This window comes from Misgurnus anguillicaudatus, chromosome 22 (assembly GCF_027580225.2).
Source record: "Misgurnus anguillicaudatus chromosome 22, ASM2758022v2, whole genome shotgun sequence".
In the NCBI taxonomy this organism is placed as follows: Eukaryota; Metazoa; Chordata; class Actinopteri; order Cypriniformes; family Cobitidae; genus Misgurnus; species Misgurnus anguillicaudatus.
In genome coordinates, this window is record NC_073358.2 from 13,243,759 (window position 1) to 13,258,471 (window position 14,713).

A 14,713-nucleotide genomic window follows, 5' to 3' on the forward strand; every position below is an offset into this window, starting at 1 on the left:
AGCTGATTTTGTCTTTGTTTGTTTGCAATGTTAGCCTTACCTATCATAGTCCAAGTCATAGTGCCTCTGCATACAGAGCAGTGTACTTTCTTGTCAGATCTTGTGAGGTCGCATCAGGTCGAACAAATTTTTAGTAGATTAACCGGCATTTAGGTATTGAAATTTAGTTCCAAACGGAAAAAAGTGATACTTAATGGTATCGAGGAAATTCTCAATATCCAGCCCTAAGCATAAGCGATCGAATTTGTTACTTGTAGCTTTTTAAGGTTAAACCTGGTTAAGAAACAGTGTAACACTAGATATTATGCATGAACAATACCTGTGAATAGCCCTAGCAGCCTCTCTGTGTACTTCATTATATTTGCCTTGCAAGGCCAGCAGGGTGCAGGTGAGCAGACAGCATTCCTCCACAGCACCACCTATAGGTTCTCCCATCTTTAGCAACTCAGCAAGTGTAGCACTTGCAAGGGTTAGGTCCCCATGAACTAAACCAAGAGCACACAGACTCTGCAGGCTCTCTGGGACAGGCACTTTCAGCATTGAGCTACAAACACAGAAGTGTAAAGCAGAAGATGGTTAACATAGAGAAATAAAGCTGGGAATGTTTTTTAAATGAAATAGCTTTATACTTGATGGTTCTTGGCCTACCACTTAAAGAGCAAAGTTTTGGCATTAACCAGGCTATCCAGTCTGTGCTGTATCAAAGCAAGTGCGCTGAATATATACGCCTTTCCCTTCTCTGTAGAAGCCACTGCAAGGGCTTTTTCATACGCTGCAAATGTGCACATAAAAACAAATGTACAAAATTACATGTCTAAAGAAATATACAGGAGTATGAGTGTTTGGTTCAGACAGTGTGACCACTTTTATTAGAGATGTCACCAGTACAACTCGTCACACTTTCTTTCAGCATGCAAAATTTCGATGCAGACCCCGTGTATACAAGCAGCAACTGGATATACCGGATATTATTGTTTTCTTGTTTTGTTATTACTGTACAAAATAGTATTGTGCAACACTGTTATTTTTCCTCCACCTGAAAAGGCCACGCTGTGAGGTATAGGTTATCTATTGGTCACATATTCACATGATCCAAATTTGCAAATTAGATTCACCAAACTTGAATTTGGAAATTGCGCCAAAGATGACCAGATTTTTAAATGAAAAATGGGGACATTACCTAGTTCAATGGTCAACTTATCATTAAAATCTCATTTGCGGGGACAAAACCTATTTTTTTTTAAATATATTTTCGTCACCTTAGCCAAAAAGCGCTTTTGTTGCATACACTTTTTCAGTCTGCCACATTTGCATGTGTATGTGTATGAATGAAAGTCGGTGGAATGAAAAGTCTTGTGTGACGGGGCATCATTCAGAAAGCATGAAATTTACTACTCACCCAAAATGCTCTCTGGCAGGCGACCAGTTCTAAAGCAAGCGAGTGCTAGCCCGATGACATCGTGCAGCACCTCCATTGGTGTGGAGGAATAAATATGCATTGCTTCTTCATACTGGCCATCATTGCTAACAGGAACATTTTAAAATCAACACAAGAATATTACATGCAGTTGTCAATTACTTGCCATTATAAACCAATATTAAAATACAGTGGCAAGAAAAAGTATGTGAACCCTTTGGAATTTCATGATTTTCTGATTAAATTCATCATAAAATCTGATCTGATCGTCATCTATGTCAAGGGTATTGACAAACATAACATGTCTAAAAATAATTACACAAAAAAAAAATCAGAATTCAAAATTCAAGTGAACCCTTAGAATTAATAACTAGTTGACCAGTTATTGGCAGCAATAACCTCAACCAGGCGCTTCCTGTAGCTGTGGATCAGACCTGCACATCGTTGAGGAGGAATTTTAGCCCATTCTTCCTGGCAAAACTGATTTAGCTCTGTCATATTATTGGGAAGGCCCATGTGTATGGCCCTCTTCAAGTCAATCCATAGCATCTCTATTGGGTTGAGGTCTGTGCTCTGACTTGGCCACCCCAAAAGGCAGATTTTTTTTCTGAAGCGATTCTGTTGTGGACTTGCTTCTGTGTTTTGGGTCGGAGTCCTGTTGCATCACCCACATTCTACACAGTTTCAGATGACATACAGAAATTCTCACATTATCCTGAAGAATTGTCTGATATAGTGTCAATGAGTTATTTTGCCAACTTCAGGTGTGCGCAACAATGTTCTTTTTAGTAAGCAGTGGCTTCCTTCGTGGTGTCCTGCCATGTATACCCTGCTTGTTCAGTGTTTTACATTTTGTAGACTCATGAACAGATGTTAGCAAGTTCCAAAGATGCCTTCAAATCTTTGGCTGTCATTCAGGGTGGTTTCTTTACCTCATTGATGAGTCTTCATTGTGCTCTTGGTGTCATTTTGCCTGGGAGTCAACTTCTTGGTAAAGTAGCAGCAGTCCCAATGCGTCTACTAGTAGATTGCTTGCCTACAGTAAATGTAGACTGGTGAATTTCTAAAGTCTTTGAAATAACTGTGCAACCCTTTCCAGCTTTATGTAAAGCATCAATTTTTTAGCTACTCTGAAAAGCTCTTTTTGGCAAGGCATGGCTATCACAAGCATGTTCTTCTTGTGCAAAGCAAACTTCAAAAGTTTGAGGTTTTTTATTAGTCAACATAGCTGTACTCCACACCTCTCAACGTATTATCTTAACAAGACTCTTAGTGTCCTAAAACCTGACTCTTTTGACGTCATAAACTCAAGGGTTAAATACTTGTTCCACAAGCACTATGAGTTTTTTTGGTTGTTTTTAATAAAGGCATGAAAGATCAGATTTTTTGTGGAAATATTTTAGACGCATTATGTTTGTTAATACCCTTGACTTAGATGAAGATCAAATCACATTTTATGACAAATTTATTCAGAAAACTATGAAATTCCAAAAGATTCACACTCACTTTTACTTGCTACTGTAGCTTAAAGCAGTGTTTCCCAATCCTGGTCTTCGAGGCCCCCCTCCCAGAAAGTTTTAGAAGTCTAAAGTATTTAACACACCTGATTTAACTCTTCAGCTTGTTAGGGAGACATGTTTACAATTTTGGAAGGAGGCTGATAAGTTGAATCAGGCGTTTTAAATAAGGAGACATCTAAAACTTTCTGGGAGGGGGGCCTCGAGGACCAGGATTGGGAAACACTAGCTTAAAGTACAAAAAGTGCATAGTGTAACTGAGGGATTGTTACCTGAGGGCACATCCATAACACCTCAGAGCAAAACTGAGCTTTTCTGTGTAAGGGAGTGCCTGAAGCAGCTTTACAGCTCTGTAGGGAACATCATACACATACTAATTTAAATTAAAAAAAAAGTTTCAGGGCTTTTTTACATTTGAAAGAAAAGAAAGATTTTATGATTATGCATTATTTTTGGGTCACAAATGTTAGCTTATTTTTGACATTGGCCATGTTCACTGCTTTGCTAGTTCAAACTTGATTTGCATCCAAAATGGATTTTAAAAAAACATAATCAAGGAATGCTGTGATAATATAGATCATCAGGATTTGCAATGTTTTCAAAGAGTTCCGTTTACGCCCTTTTCAGTCTTGATTTTGTTTTTAAGGTGTCCAACAAAAAGTGTTCATATCATTGTTGATTGTCCAGCATTTCTTCTCTGCTCTGTTAATTCCAGACTCTATAACCTCCTCATTCCGAATGCTCTCATTGGTCTAGTTGACCCAGCCTGTTATGACTGGTCACTTATGGGGTGCCACTGTACGCGGGACAAACAGAAATATCCGTTGACAGACGAATCTACGTATGCTTGTGAATTTGCTTCATATAGAATCCCCCAGGAGGAGTATTTAAAACTTTATGACTGTCACACTTCTCGGCGTCTGTTGGTGTAGCTAACAGATATTCAAAGATACTATGATGTGCCACACCTCCTGTGTGGAGAAGGTGGCGTTAGGACTGTAACTGATTGTTGTTATATTGATGTGTTCAGCCCAGGACCCTTGTCAAACATATGAAGTCTGTGACAGGTCGGACATTGTATGCCTGAGTTACAACAGCTTTTCATGGTGAAACATCAAACTTTAAAGTACCAAATTTCGTATCTGTACTTTTTCGTAGCGGGGGGCTGTTCTTTTAAATTTTGCATGTGGCGCTATCGAGCCATTTCTACACTTCCACTTCTGACGCCTATACTTCATGTAAATTTTCACGACTTATGACGCGTTTGCAAATTTTCATGAGTTTTCGAGCAGGTTTAGACCTTCAAAAATGCGATTCATTTAGGAGAAAAATACTAAACTGAGCAAAAACAATAGGGCTTTGCACCACTGATCTGTATAAATGACTGGATTGCGCATGACGTCACAACTGTAAAGCCACCGCGCCGCCATGTTGGTATACCCAAACGTTCTATTAAATCAATGGACGCAATCAGATTTTAATGATAAAACATCACTTCACTAGTTTCTGTTTTAATATCTGAAGTCTCCCTTTACATTATTACAACACAAACGTCCTAAGCATGTACATAGTTATTTACTGAAAGTTGTACATTTTGCTTTTTAAACAGTTATTATACATTAATCTTTATTACAGTATCAGATCAGCGGACAGACCCCAGCATATTTAGTATTAATGACAAACGTGCTCATTCTGAAATCTAAAAAAATAAATAATCACGCTTTGTACCGTATGTGCATGCAATAATTTGCTGGTTTTGTAATTATGTTATCTTTACAAGTTAATCTAAACTTATTCAGAGAAATAACACTGACCGTGCAGCTTAATGTCAAAAAAACTTTATTTATACCCGTGTCATTAACAGAATGCAGCAGACACACTCACCTTAACGTTTTTTTTTAAATCCATTATCCTGCTCAATTGAAACATAAACATTGCAAATAACACCAAAATTAACAATTAATTTACATACACATATCCTAAAAATTAACCTTGTGTGACTGATACACTGCAAAGCGGGTGAAATTAGATAATGTTTTTGAATGGAAGCCAATGACGCCCTCTGCCGGTTGGGTATACCAAGATGGCCGCTCGAACTCTGTGCTGGCTTCACCTCACGCTGTTAGATTAAGCGTTCTATGCGCAATCCAGTCATTTATATAGATCAGTGCTTTGCACCCACGGTACAGGCAATTCTGGCCTGCTCCTCAGTGCTCGGGCCCTAATAATAATAATAATTATAATAATAAACAAAGCAAAAACAATAGGGCTTTGCACCCACGGGCGGTGCTCGGGCGTTAATAATAATAAAGGGAGCAAAAACAATAGGGCTTTGCACCCACGGTGCAGGCCATTATGGCCTGCTCCTCGGTGCTCGGGCCCTAAATATAGCTGCAAGCAGCGATGGCGGGCCCTCGCACATTTTTTTTATCGCTACACGGTGCCTCCAAGAAAACTATGCACAGTGGGCAAGTGCACTAAGTGGTGGACGATATTATGTTGTTACTGACTCATTTGGGGACTGTATGTAAAAGAAATCCCACATTTTAGACAAATGGGTGCGCTAATGAGCCACTTAAGAGACACGCCTTTGTGTGACCTTTTTGTCCTCACTTAACAGCCGACAACTGTGATGTCTGTGCCAAATTTTAAGTTAATCTAAGCATGCCAAGAGCCTTAATATGCCTGAAATAAATGTAAACATTGACATGTAACATTTTTTTTCCAAGAAAAACACTTGCTACACACAGTAAAATTTGATGGAGGATCCATCATGGTGTGAGGCTCTGTGGCCAGTGTCGGTACTGGGAATCTGGTTAAAAAAATTGCATACTGTAGATTCCACTCAATATCAGCAGATTCTTGAGAATAATGTTAAGGAATCAGTCACAAAGTTAAAGTTACGACGGGGCTGGATATTTCAGACAACGACCCAAAAAATTGCTAAACATAAATAGTATAATGTTAAAAAGACAGTCACCTCAATTAACCTACTCAAGTCTGTGTCATTAAAGGGATAGTTCACCCAAAAATGATAATTCTGTCATCATTTACTCACCGTAATGTTGTTACAAACCTGTAAAAATTTAATTGTTGTGAGGAACACAAAGGAAGATATTTTGAGAAATTTTTGAAACCAAACTGTTTGTGGACCCCATTCACTTCCATAGTATGAAAAAAGACTACTATGGAAGTAAATGGGGTCCACGAACGGTTTGGTTACAAACATTTCTCAAAATATCTTCCTTTGTGTTCATCGGAACAATTAAATTTATGAGGGTTTGTAACAACATGAGGGTGAGTAAATGATGACAGAACTTTCATTTTTGGGTAAACTTTGTTAATCAAACAAAATCAAATCAATTCTGTAGCTCTAAAAAATAATAAAGAAATAAATAAAGATAATAAATAAAGATAGTGTTATTATTCATTTGACTCAATTTCTTTGCCTAATGCTAATTTTAGACCTATCGAAAAAATGTACCCCAAATTATTTTAGTACTGTGACTTGACTTGAAACTTATCACACTGTAAAAAGTCATTCTGCAGGCTTGTAGATTTGATGAAATTGAATATGTAAACTTTATTTAATAAAATTAATTTCATGTAGTTTGGTATTTTTTTGTGTTAAAATTCTATAAAAATGACTGGAATAAAAACAACTTATTGTTTTTGTGAATGATTTAGCTATTCTTATTGTGTATCTGCGCATGTAGCGAATACTGAATAAATCCAACGTAATATTAATCAGCTGTTTTAAATTAAAAACCATTCCGGGTTGAGCAGACGGATTTAGGAAATATTTCTGTTATTGTGCCAAAATTCAAAGTTTTGAAAGCATTTCAGTCGAGAATGTATGTTTTTTAACCAAGAATCTGCAGTAGGTTCATAAAGATATCGCCTATTTAAACATTTCCTTCGAGCTTTTGACGATGGGAGCTCCAGATAATCAGCGGGCGCTCCGCGGGTATATATACGGGACAACGGTGCCTCACCTTGGCCAGTCTCTCTGAAAATCTCCGCTGGCTGTGACGTCAATGTAATGTTTAAACTGTGGATAAAATTCATTTCGGGTAAATTTAACGGGCAATCTTTGGTCTTATAAGTCTATAAGCAGGGTTTCTTTGTATAATTTGTTTGTAATTTGTAAATATTAATTACAATAAGGATTAATATGAACTGGGTTTGGACGTAACTTCAGCTTTAGGACCCAGGAGGTCGCATATCTAGGATGCATTCGTCGATTCGCATGCTGCGATTGGTGGTCCAGATGCAACTCATTTTGAGTGACAGAAAAACTGACCAATCATACTGTTCCTCTGAATGGGTGGGTTCTCTTATCACTTACTCTCATAGATGTAATATGTATCTATTATGACAAATTCTGCTCGCTCGCTCGCTTGGTTCGTGTTTTAAAGATAAATGTGACTTTACTGCGGTCTTTTTCGCTTTGTTTAGTTTTGTGTTAATTATATCCACAAAGTATTCCAATAAATTGGTAATGTAAAACTATTCTCCGCTGTAAATTAATTGTGTGCTCAATTGCGACGCCCTGTGTTGAATTTTCCCGCGGAAAACATGAACAACCATTGCTGACTGAAATGTTTGACAAAGGCCTCTTACTGGAGTACAGTATCATTACTGAGGGGAAATATAACATTATTCATTTAATTCCACAAAAGGTGAGTAAGATATTAAATGTATAAGTTGTCTTTTTAAAATGTTTAAGCTTTCTACATAATGTAAGTTGAACATTTATTATTATTAATTTCGCGACCTATTATCTAAATTGTGTGTTCATGAAGGCCTGTAACATACTGCAGCTTCCTGCAGGCAAAGTGAAACATTGCTGAGGGAGAACTTTATTCACAACAAAAGGTGAGGAATATTATTAAATAAATATATTGTACATATTATATTGTGTATATAGTGTATGTGTGTGTATATACACATGTTAGTAACAAATAAATATGTGACTGTATCCTATCGTGTGACAGAAAAAAATGTAGGGAAAAGATTTGCCCTAATTATAAATATAGATTATATATCTTCTCAAACATTTTTTGATATTATTTGTAATTCCAATGAGAATTTATTATTTCAATATTACTGCACATTTCAAACACACCTAATAAGCCACAAACTCAGATGAACTCCATTGCACATATCTTCCAGTTTTCTTTAAAACATTTTAATATACAAGTTAAATGTGTGGATTATTTCAATATTCAAGCTGTATACATTTATAAAGGTTTTAAGACATATTTGCTGTTTAATGTTGCAGGATAAAGATGAAGAGGCGGGACTTGAGCAGCTTGTGATGGCTGTAATTGTAAAGAATGGATCTTATAGGAGTGGCAGCCCAAGGGATGCTGGAATTGTTATCGAGGCCTTAAAGGTGTTCCCAGGGCATTCTTTATCCTCATTGGATTGGATTGGATCTATGCATTGAATCTCCAGTATCCCAGGCATATTTTCAGGTGTTTCAGAAACTTTTCTTGGAGCAGGATTCTTCAAAGTTTATAAACTGATTACAGTACAGTAAGTCTAAACTGCTGTCTGATTTTGTAACACAGTCTCACCCCATGTCGTCAACACTTGACGACACCTGACCATTCGTCAATATGTGACGTGGAGGGTATACCTTTCGCGTCATTTTTTGACGAACTGGGGACTTCAATACTATTACGTCCGTTGCATTCTCTTCTCCTATTTTCTTACCATTTTCGCGTCGGTTTAGGGTTAGATTACGCAAAATTAAACGGTGTACGCGAAATTAAACAGTGTACGCGAAATTAAACAGTTGTCACCTGGCGTTGGGGTTAGAAACAGTTGTCACCTGGCGTTGGGGTTAGAGTTAGGTTTGGGTAGGGATGTCATTATGTAAATCCAACCCTAAACCGACGCGAAAATGGCAAGAAAACAGGAGAAGAGAATGCAACGGACGTAATAGTATTGAAGTCCCCAGTTCGTCAAAAAATGACGCGAAAGGTATACCCTCCGCGTCACATATTGACGAATGGTCAAGTGTCGTCAAATATTGACGACATGGGGTGAGACTGGGTTGGATTTTCTGGGTGTGAATCAATGTAAAAGAACACAAACATGGAACCTTTCATCGGGAAATCTGGACGGTTTTCTTTTAAGACTGTAAAATACTTTTTGTACACTGTTACAAATACACCATTAAAATTGAGATGCTTTCCTGTTCTTTTGACTGCAATAAAATAAGAATTGATTCATCTTTGTCTGTCATTCTGAAATCAGATATAATACTCATTACTAATAAAAATATTAATGGATGATGTTAAATTAAAATAGTATAATTGAATACTATTTATTGTATAGTGCTAGGTCTTTGTCCTGTATACCCAATATTTTGTTTAAATTTAAATTAATTTCTATTTGCAAATTGCAGATTGCCTTTTTGAATGGGTTACTATTAAAGAGTTTATGGAGTGATTCTAGCTCAATTTTTATTTGTTGAATTTAATTAATGATATTGCTTGTAATCTGTTGCCACACTTTTATTGAGTAGATATGGCATAATATTTTTTATTGTATAGTGCTAGATCTTTGTCTAGTATACCCAATATTTTTGTTTAAATTTTAATAAAAAATTTAATTGCAAATTGCAGTTTGGCTTTTTGAATATGTTAATATTAAGGAGTTTATAGAGTAAATCTAAATCAATTTTGATTTGTTGAATGTAATTAATGATATTGCTTGTAATCTGTTGCCACAATTTTATTGAGTAGATGGGGCATATTATTTTTTACAGTGCAGGACTCGACCTGACTTACTTAGGGTGAACCCTTGAATTGATTTGCTTGATTTATCTGAACTGTGACTTGAGACTTGACTCAGACTTGATGGTTTAAGACTTGAGACTTGCTTGGACTTGACCATGTGTGACTTGTCCCCACCTCTGCTCTCGGGAGAACAAGCACCCGTCTCCCGAGTGCCTCTCGCGTAAATTATTAGATGTTGATGGCTTACATTTCTTTCCCGTCACAGAAAACCACCACAGATTTATCAATGCTATTAAAGTATTATTTTGTTTTTGTTTGTTTGTTAATCATGAAGTACAAAGTAGATGAGGAAAACTAGGATTCCGTGTACTCAACGCGCCGCCATTGTTTGTTTACATTGCATGGAATGGTGCGCTGTAATCTGTGGAGCGGATTTATTGCATTCTGTAGAAAAGGAGGAGTGGCGTTTATCGCATTTTGGGAAAAAAGGGAAAAAAGATGACAGAATAACATGGCGGATATTGGATTTTGCGTAAAATTAAAGGAATAGTCTACTCATTTTCAATATTAAAATATGTTATTACCTTAACTAAGAAGAGTTGATACATCCCTCTATCATCTTAGTGGATGCACGTAAGCGCTGGAGCGCGCTGCTACACTTCGATAGCATTTAGCTTAGCCCCATTCATTCAATGGTACCACTCAGAGATAAAGTTAGAAGTGACCTAACACATCAACGTTTTTCCTATTTAAGACGAGTAGTTATACGAAAAAGTTTGGTGGTACAAAATAAAACGTAGCGCTTCTCTAAGCGGATTTAAAAGAGGAACTATATTGTATGGCGCAACAGCACCCCTGGGAGCACTTCAACTCGCCTGAAAAATCCGCTCCCCTTCTCCCTCTCAAATGCGCCGAGTCGAAGTACTCCCAAAAGTGCCACCACGCCACACAATATAGCTCCCCCTCTAGGAATGTATTTTTTTCAGAAGAGAGATCTGTTTACGATGCACGCTTAAACACTTGATTAACTACTAGATAGTCTTGTTATTTTACTGCAACACACTGGCAGGCAGCAGCTAGTCGCATATGTGCAGACAAACACACACATCACACACATCTATGATGTCCTCATAGTCAGCAATAATTTGTTTTGCTTACAAAAATCATAGAGAATTTATTTGCAAGACATCTGGTAAAAAGAAGATACCTCTATATTTCTTTCTTTTCTTTGAAATCATTTTTGATAGGAAAAGACATAAAATAAAAATGTTCATTGGCAATGACAAGATGCAATAGAGGTATTTTTATGACTTTTTTATATTGCCATTGGTTTAATGGGTTGAAAGGTTAAAGTATTAATAGAAAGTAACAATTTACAATAGAAATTTTGTATCTTTTTTCAATTTAATTACTTTCTGGACTCGGGCGGACTCGACTTGAACTCGGACTTGATGTTTAAGGACTTGGTCTTGACTGGTACTCGACAAAGGTGGACTCGGACCCAACTCTAATACATACATATATATACACACACATACACACTCGTGCATTGTTTTGAAGATTTTTAATAGAGAATGTCAAAATATAAATAATTAATTTTTGAAATTTTGCTCGTTTCGACTCAATTTGCCAGCACGGGTCAGAAAGGAAAATTCATATACAAAACAATGGCTGATGGTTCTGTCGAAACTGAATAGTAAACAGTAGGGTTGTGTGATAAACAGGTAGACATAATTAAGCGGTAGAAATTTGTCAACCGGTAGAGATTTTGGACTATCACCCACACGCACCCACTTCAGGCTCCTGTGCACATGGTCGCGAAAACGTAACATTTGTACATGTATTTAAGCACTGCAGTTTTAAAACAAGTTATTTTAAGCCATTGAAACACAGACAACAGATCTATATGCCTGCGTTCTTTCTGTGTGTCAGGAGCGGACAAGTCGCGGCGCAACCGCTGCTCTTTCTGTCTGTGACGCGCGACTGCTGCTCATTAAGCTCGTGAGCATTTTTCCGCTTTATTGGCCTTAAATAGACATATGCGTCAAAATTCCCGTCTTTGCAAGCATCATCATAAACAAGACCAGTTAGGTCTTAAGAGAAAGTAAACAGCTAAAAGAGAAAGCGCATGTGTAACAGTAGCCGTTTCTCAATACCAAGTACGCCAAACTCGGACTTGTGTCCTTCGTAGTTCGAACTTGCAAGTTCAGACTCGGAAGAACGAACTCCTGACGCGAAATGCATTCTGGGAAACTTCGCTGTCATAGGTCCATACAAGTCTCCTCTGATGCATCCTCGATAAAATGGGCGGATCAAGAACACATCCGGGGATTTTATGTGAACTTGGGCTTGATGCGAACTTTGAATTGGAACAGTACTTGGGCCGTGACTGATGACATTTCACAAGTCCACAAGAACACAAGTACAGACAAGAACGCATATTGAGAAACGGCTAGTTTATTGGATTCGGACTTTGGTCTTAAAGGGGAAGTTACCTAATTTTGCTCCTGTCTGTCACTCGTGTTAATCAAACACCATTGAGAGAAAATCTCTCACTGCTCCTGATTAAATCACTTTTCTACATTAAATAAAAATATATATAGGCCTATACATACATGCATAATTATTTATTATCATTCTTATACAGTATCATTGACTGTTTATCTTCAGAGTTGTGTTTGTTTTTATCTTCTTTCTATGCTTGTAAGAATTATGAACATTTCTATGGTATTAAAGATTTAAACCATATTAAAACATAAAAAACTCTACCGTGATACATATCGTTATCATGATATAAAATTAATCCTATCGTGATAGAAGATTTTGGTCATATCGCCCACCCCTAGTAAACAGGCTGGTGTCAACATACACTTGCATAAAGCATCTATATTTGTCCACACCCATGTTGATTAGAGTATTAAAAACATGTGTTAAATTAAGGTAAATTTAGAACAAATAAAATGTGAGATTAATTTTTGATTAATTGCGAGTAAACTCATGACAATCATATGATTAATTTAGATTAAATATATTAATCGATTAATATATTAATATAATAAATAAATAAATAAATATATATAATAAATATATTAACCGCCCTAATATACACTATTGAAATATTTTGTTATAATTTCAAAATATATACCTAATATACCAATGTATACCTAATACAAACCATGGTTTTACTACAGAGACAGTGCAACCATGATTTTGGCTAAAGTCAATTTGTATTACCATATGTTTAATAGAAAATCATGATAAAACTGGTTTCTGTAATGAGACAATGGTAAATTTATGGTTATTGTGATTTAGTTCACAAATAGTAAATCATGGTAAATTAAGTAAGGGATGAGCATTGTCAATTTATCAATACTTTGTGTTTATATACAGACACCATTACTCTGCAGAGTGTTGTTTGTAAAAAAACAAAGGAATGCCTGGTGATGCGTGTGATTGTGCGAGGAAATAACTTGTTCAGCAGGGATAGACGCGAATAAACAAGGTTTAAGATGTCTGTTTGCAATCGCATCATTTATATGAATAGCACAAAGCACATCAAATATGATGCCTTGTGTTTTTGCGGATGCGTGTGGCTGTCGTACTGTTTGACAGAAGCACAAAGGAATCACTCGCATCTGGAAAGAACTTGCAGTGAGGAGACATACGCAAGTAAATAAAGATTTAGATTTCATGTTTGCCACACTCGCGTAAAACAACACGGATTGACAGCACTGAAACTGGATGTGGCTATGGGGCGTGAGCTATGGATATGGATCGTGTCAGCAGTTTTACTTGTCAGTAGCGCGGAGTGTGGCAATCTCAGCTCATTTCAGGTAATGAGGAACAGGAGAAAGACGGTACCTCTTTACACAAAATGAGAATATTTGTTTTCGATTCCAAAAGTAGACATTCCAAGCATTATGTAGACATTTATCTTTTTTTTGTTTGTATTAGTTAAGTTACAGTTAATTTTTCTAGTTTTCTAGAGTTTCTGAAAGGACTTCACTGAGGGAGAGAGAACATAATGCGCACCATCTTCATTTCCTTAATTTTGCGAAATGTGCCACAAAAAAATAGACACTTTAACGTTTTATATAATGTATATCCACATGTCCAAAATCAGCAGAGTAATCTAAGTCTCTTTGCACAGTAATTTAAAAAAAAAGTTGTGGCACCAGCACTGCCGTCGACCCCAGCGAGTTAACTGATCTGCAAGCGGTAAACAGAGACCTGTAAACTTGAAAAAAGTGAGCCCACAGCAAAATACTACATAACGTGAAAGTGGAAACTTTAAATTTGTCACTTTCAACCAATGCATACGTTAATTTCTCTACTAATATGTTATTCAAATATTAATTTTTAAATAAAAAACAGAAAGATATAGTATGCCTTATTTTAAACTTTAATTATTAATCAATCTCTCATTCCAAAAAACTGACATATTAAATTTGATCAAAGCTAAATGCTTTCAAACCTGTGATATGATTCAGTGGCCTGTTTCTTTAGCTGCAGGTGTGTGTTCAGGTATCCGAGCATGATGAAGGCGTCAGGGTCCACCTGAATTCTCTCTGTAAACATGGATAGTAAAATAATATTTATTTTCTTAAATCAATTTTGAAAGTATCCTCAACCTATTGTGATTTTTTTCTAAATGTGTTAAGCACTTTCAGCTGCATTACTGGTGAATGTTTTTTTAATATTTTTGTGTATGTTCTCATACCGGTGTACTTGCTCAGAGCCACCTGAGCAGCTAAGACAGCGTTCATCTGGACTATGTTGTAGAGGTAGAGTCCTGAGTCTCTGTTGCTTTTGTCCAGCAGTGTGGAACAAACCCAGTATGCATAAGCCTTCACACCCTCAGTCTGACATCAAATATACAAGTTACAAAAAAGTATATGCAAAACACAAAACTGTACTGCAGAGTAAGACATTCCTACATGAGTGCTCAGTTCTGTGGTGTGTCTGAAAAGGTCCATAGTGTCGTAACTTCCAACGGTTTCAGCAATTATCGCCTGTGAAATAAGAAA

General features: G+C 36.7%; 1 protein-coding gene across 3 annotated transcripts in view; it reads right to left on the reverse strand.

Annotated features, from left to right (window-relative positions):
• Nucleotides 1-14,713, reverse strand: part of skic3 (SKI3 subunit of superkiller complex) — a 244,054-nt gene that overhangs the window by 102,436 nt on the left and 126,905 nt on the right. For all 3 annotated transcript variants that reach the window (XR_012365143.1, XM_073860218.1, XM_073860219.1), the window contains exons 25-31: nucleotides 14,624-14,698; nucleotides 14,407-14,548; nucleotides 14,161-14,254; nucleotides 3,207-3,284; nucleotides 1,400-1,524; nucleotides 649-772; nucleotides 320-544 (exon numbers count right to left, since the gene is read on the reverse strand). Coding sequence is in view for 2 of the 3 variants with exons in the window: in XM_073860218.1 (XP_073716319.1) it covers nucleotides 320-544; nucleotides 649-772; nucleotides 1,400-1,524; nucleotides 3,207-3,284; nucleotides 14,161-14,254; nucleotides 14,407-14,548; nucleotides 14,624-14,698 (863 nt within the window). In the remaining variant the exon portion in view is untranslated. The remainder of the gene's footprint in view (nucleotides 1-319; nucleotides 545-648; nucleotides 773-1,399; nucleotides 1,525-3,206; nucleotides 3,285-14,160; nucleotides 14,255-14,406; nucleotides 14,549-14,623; nucleotides 14,699-14,713) is intronic.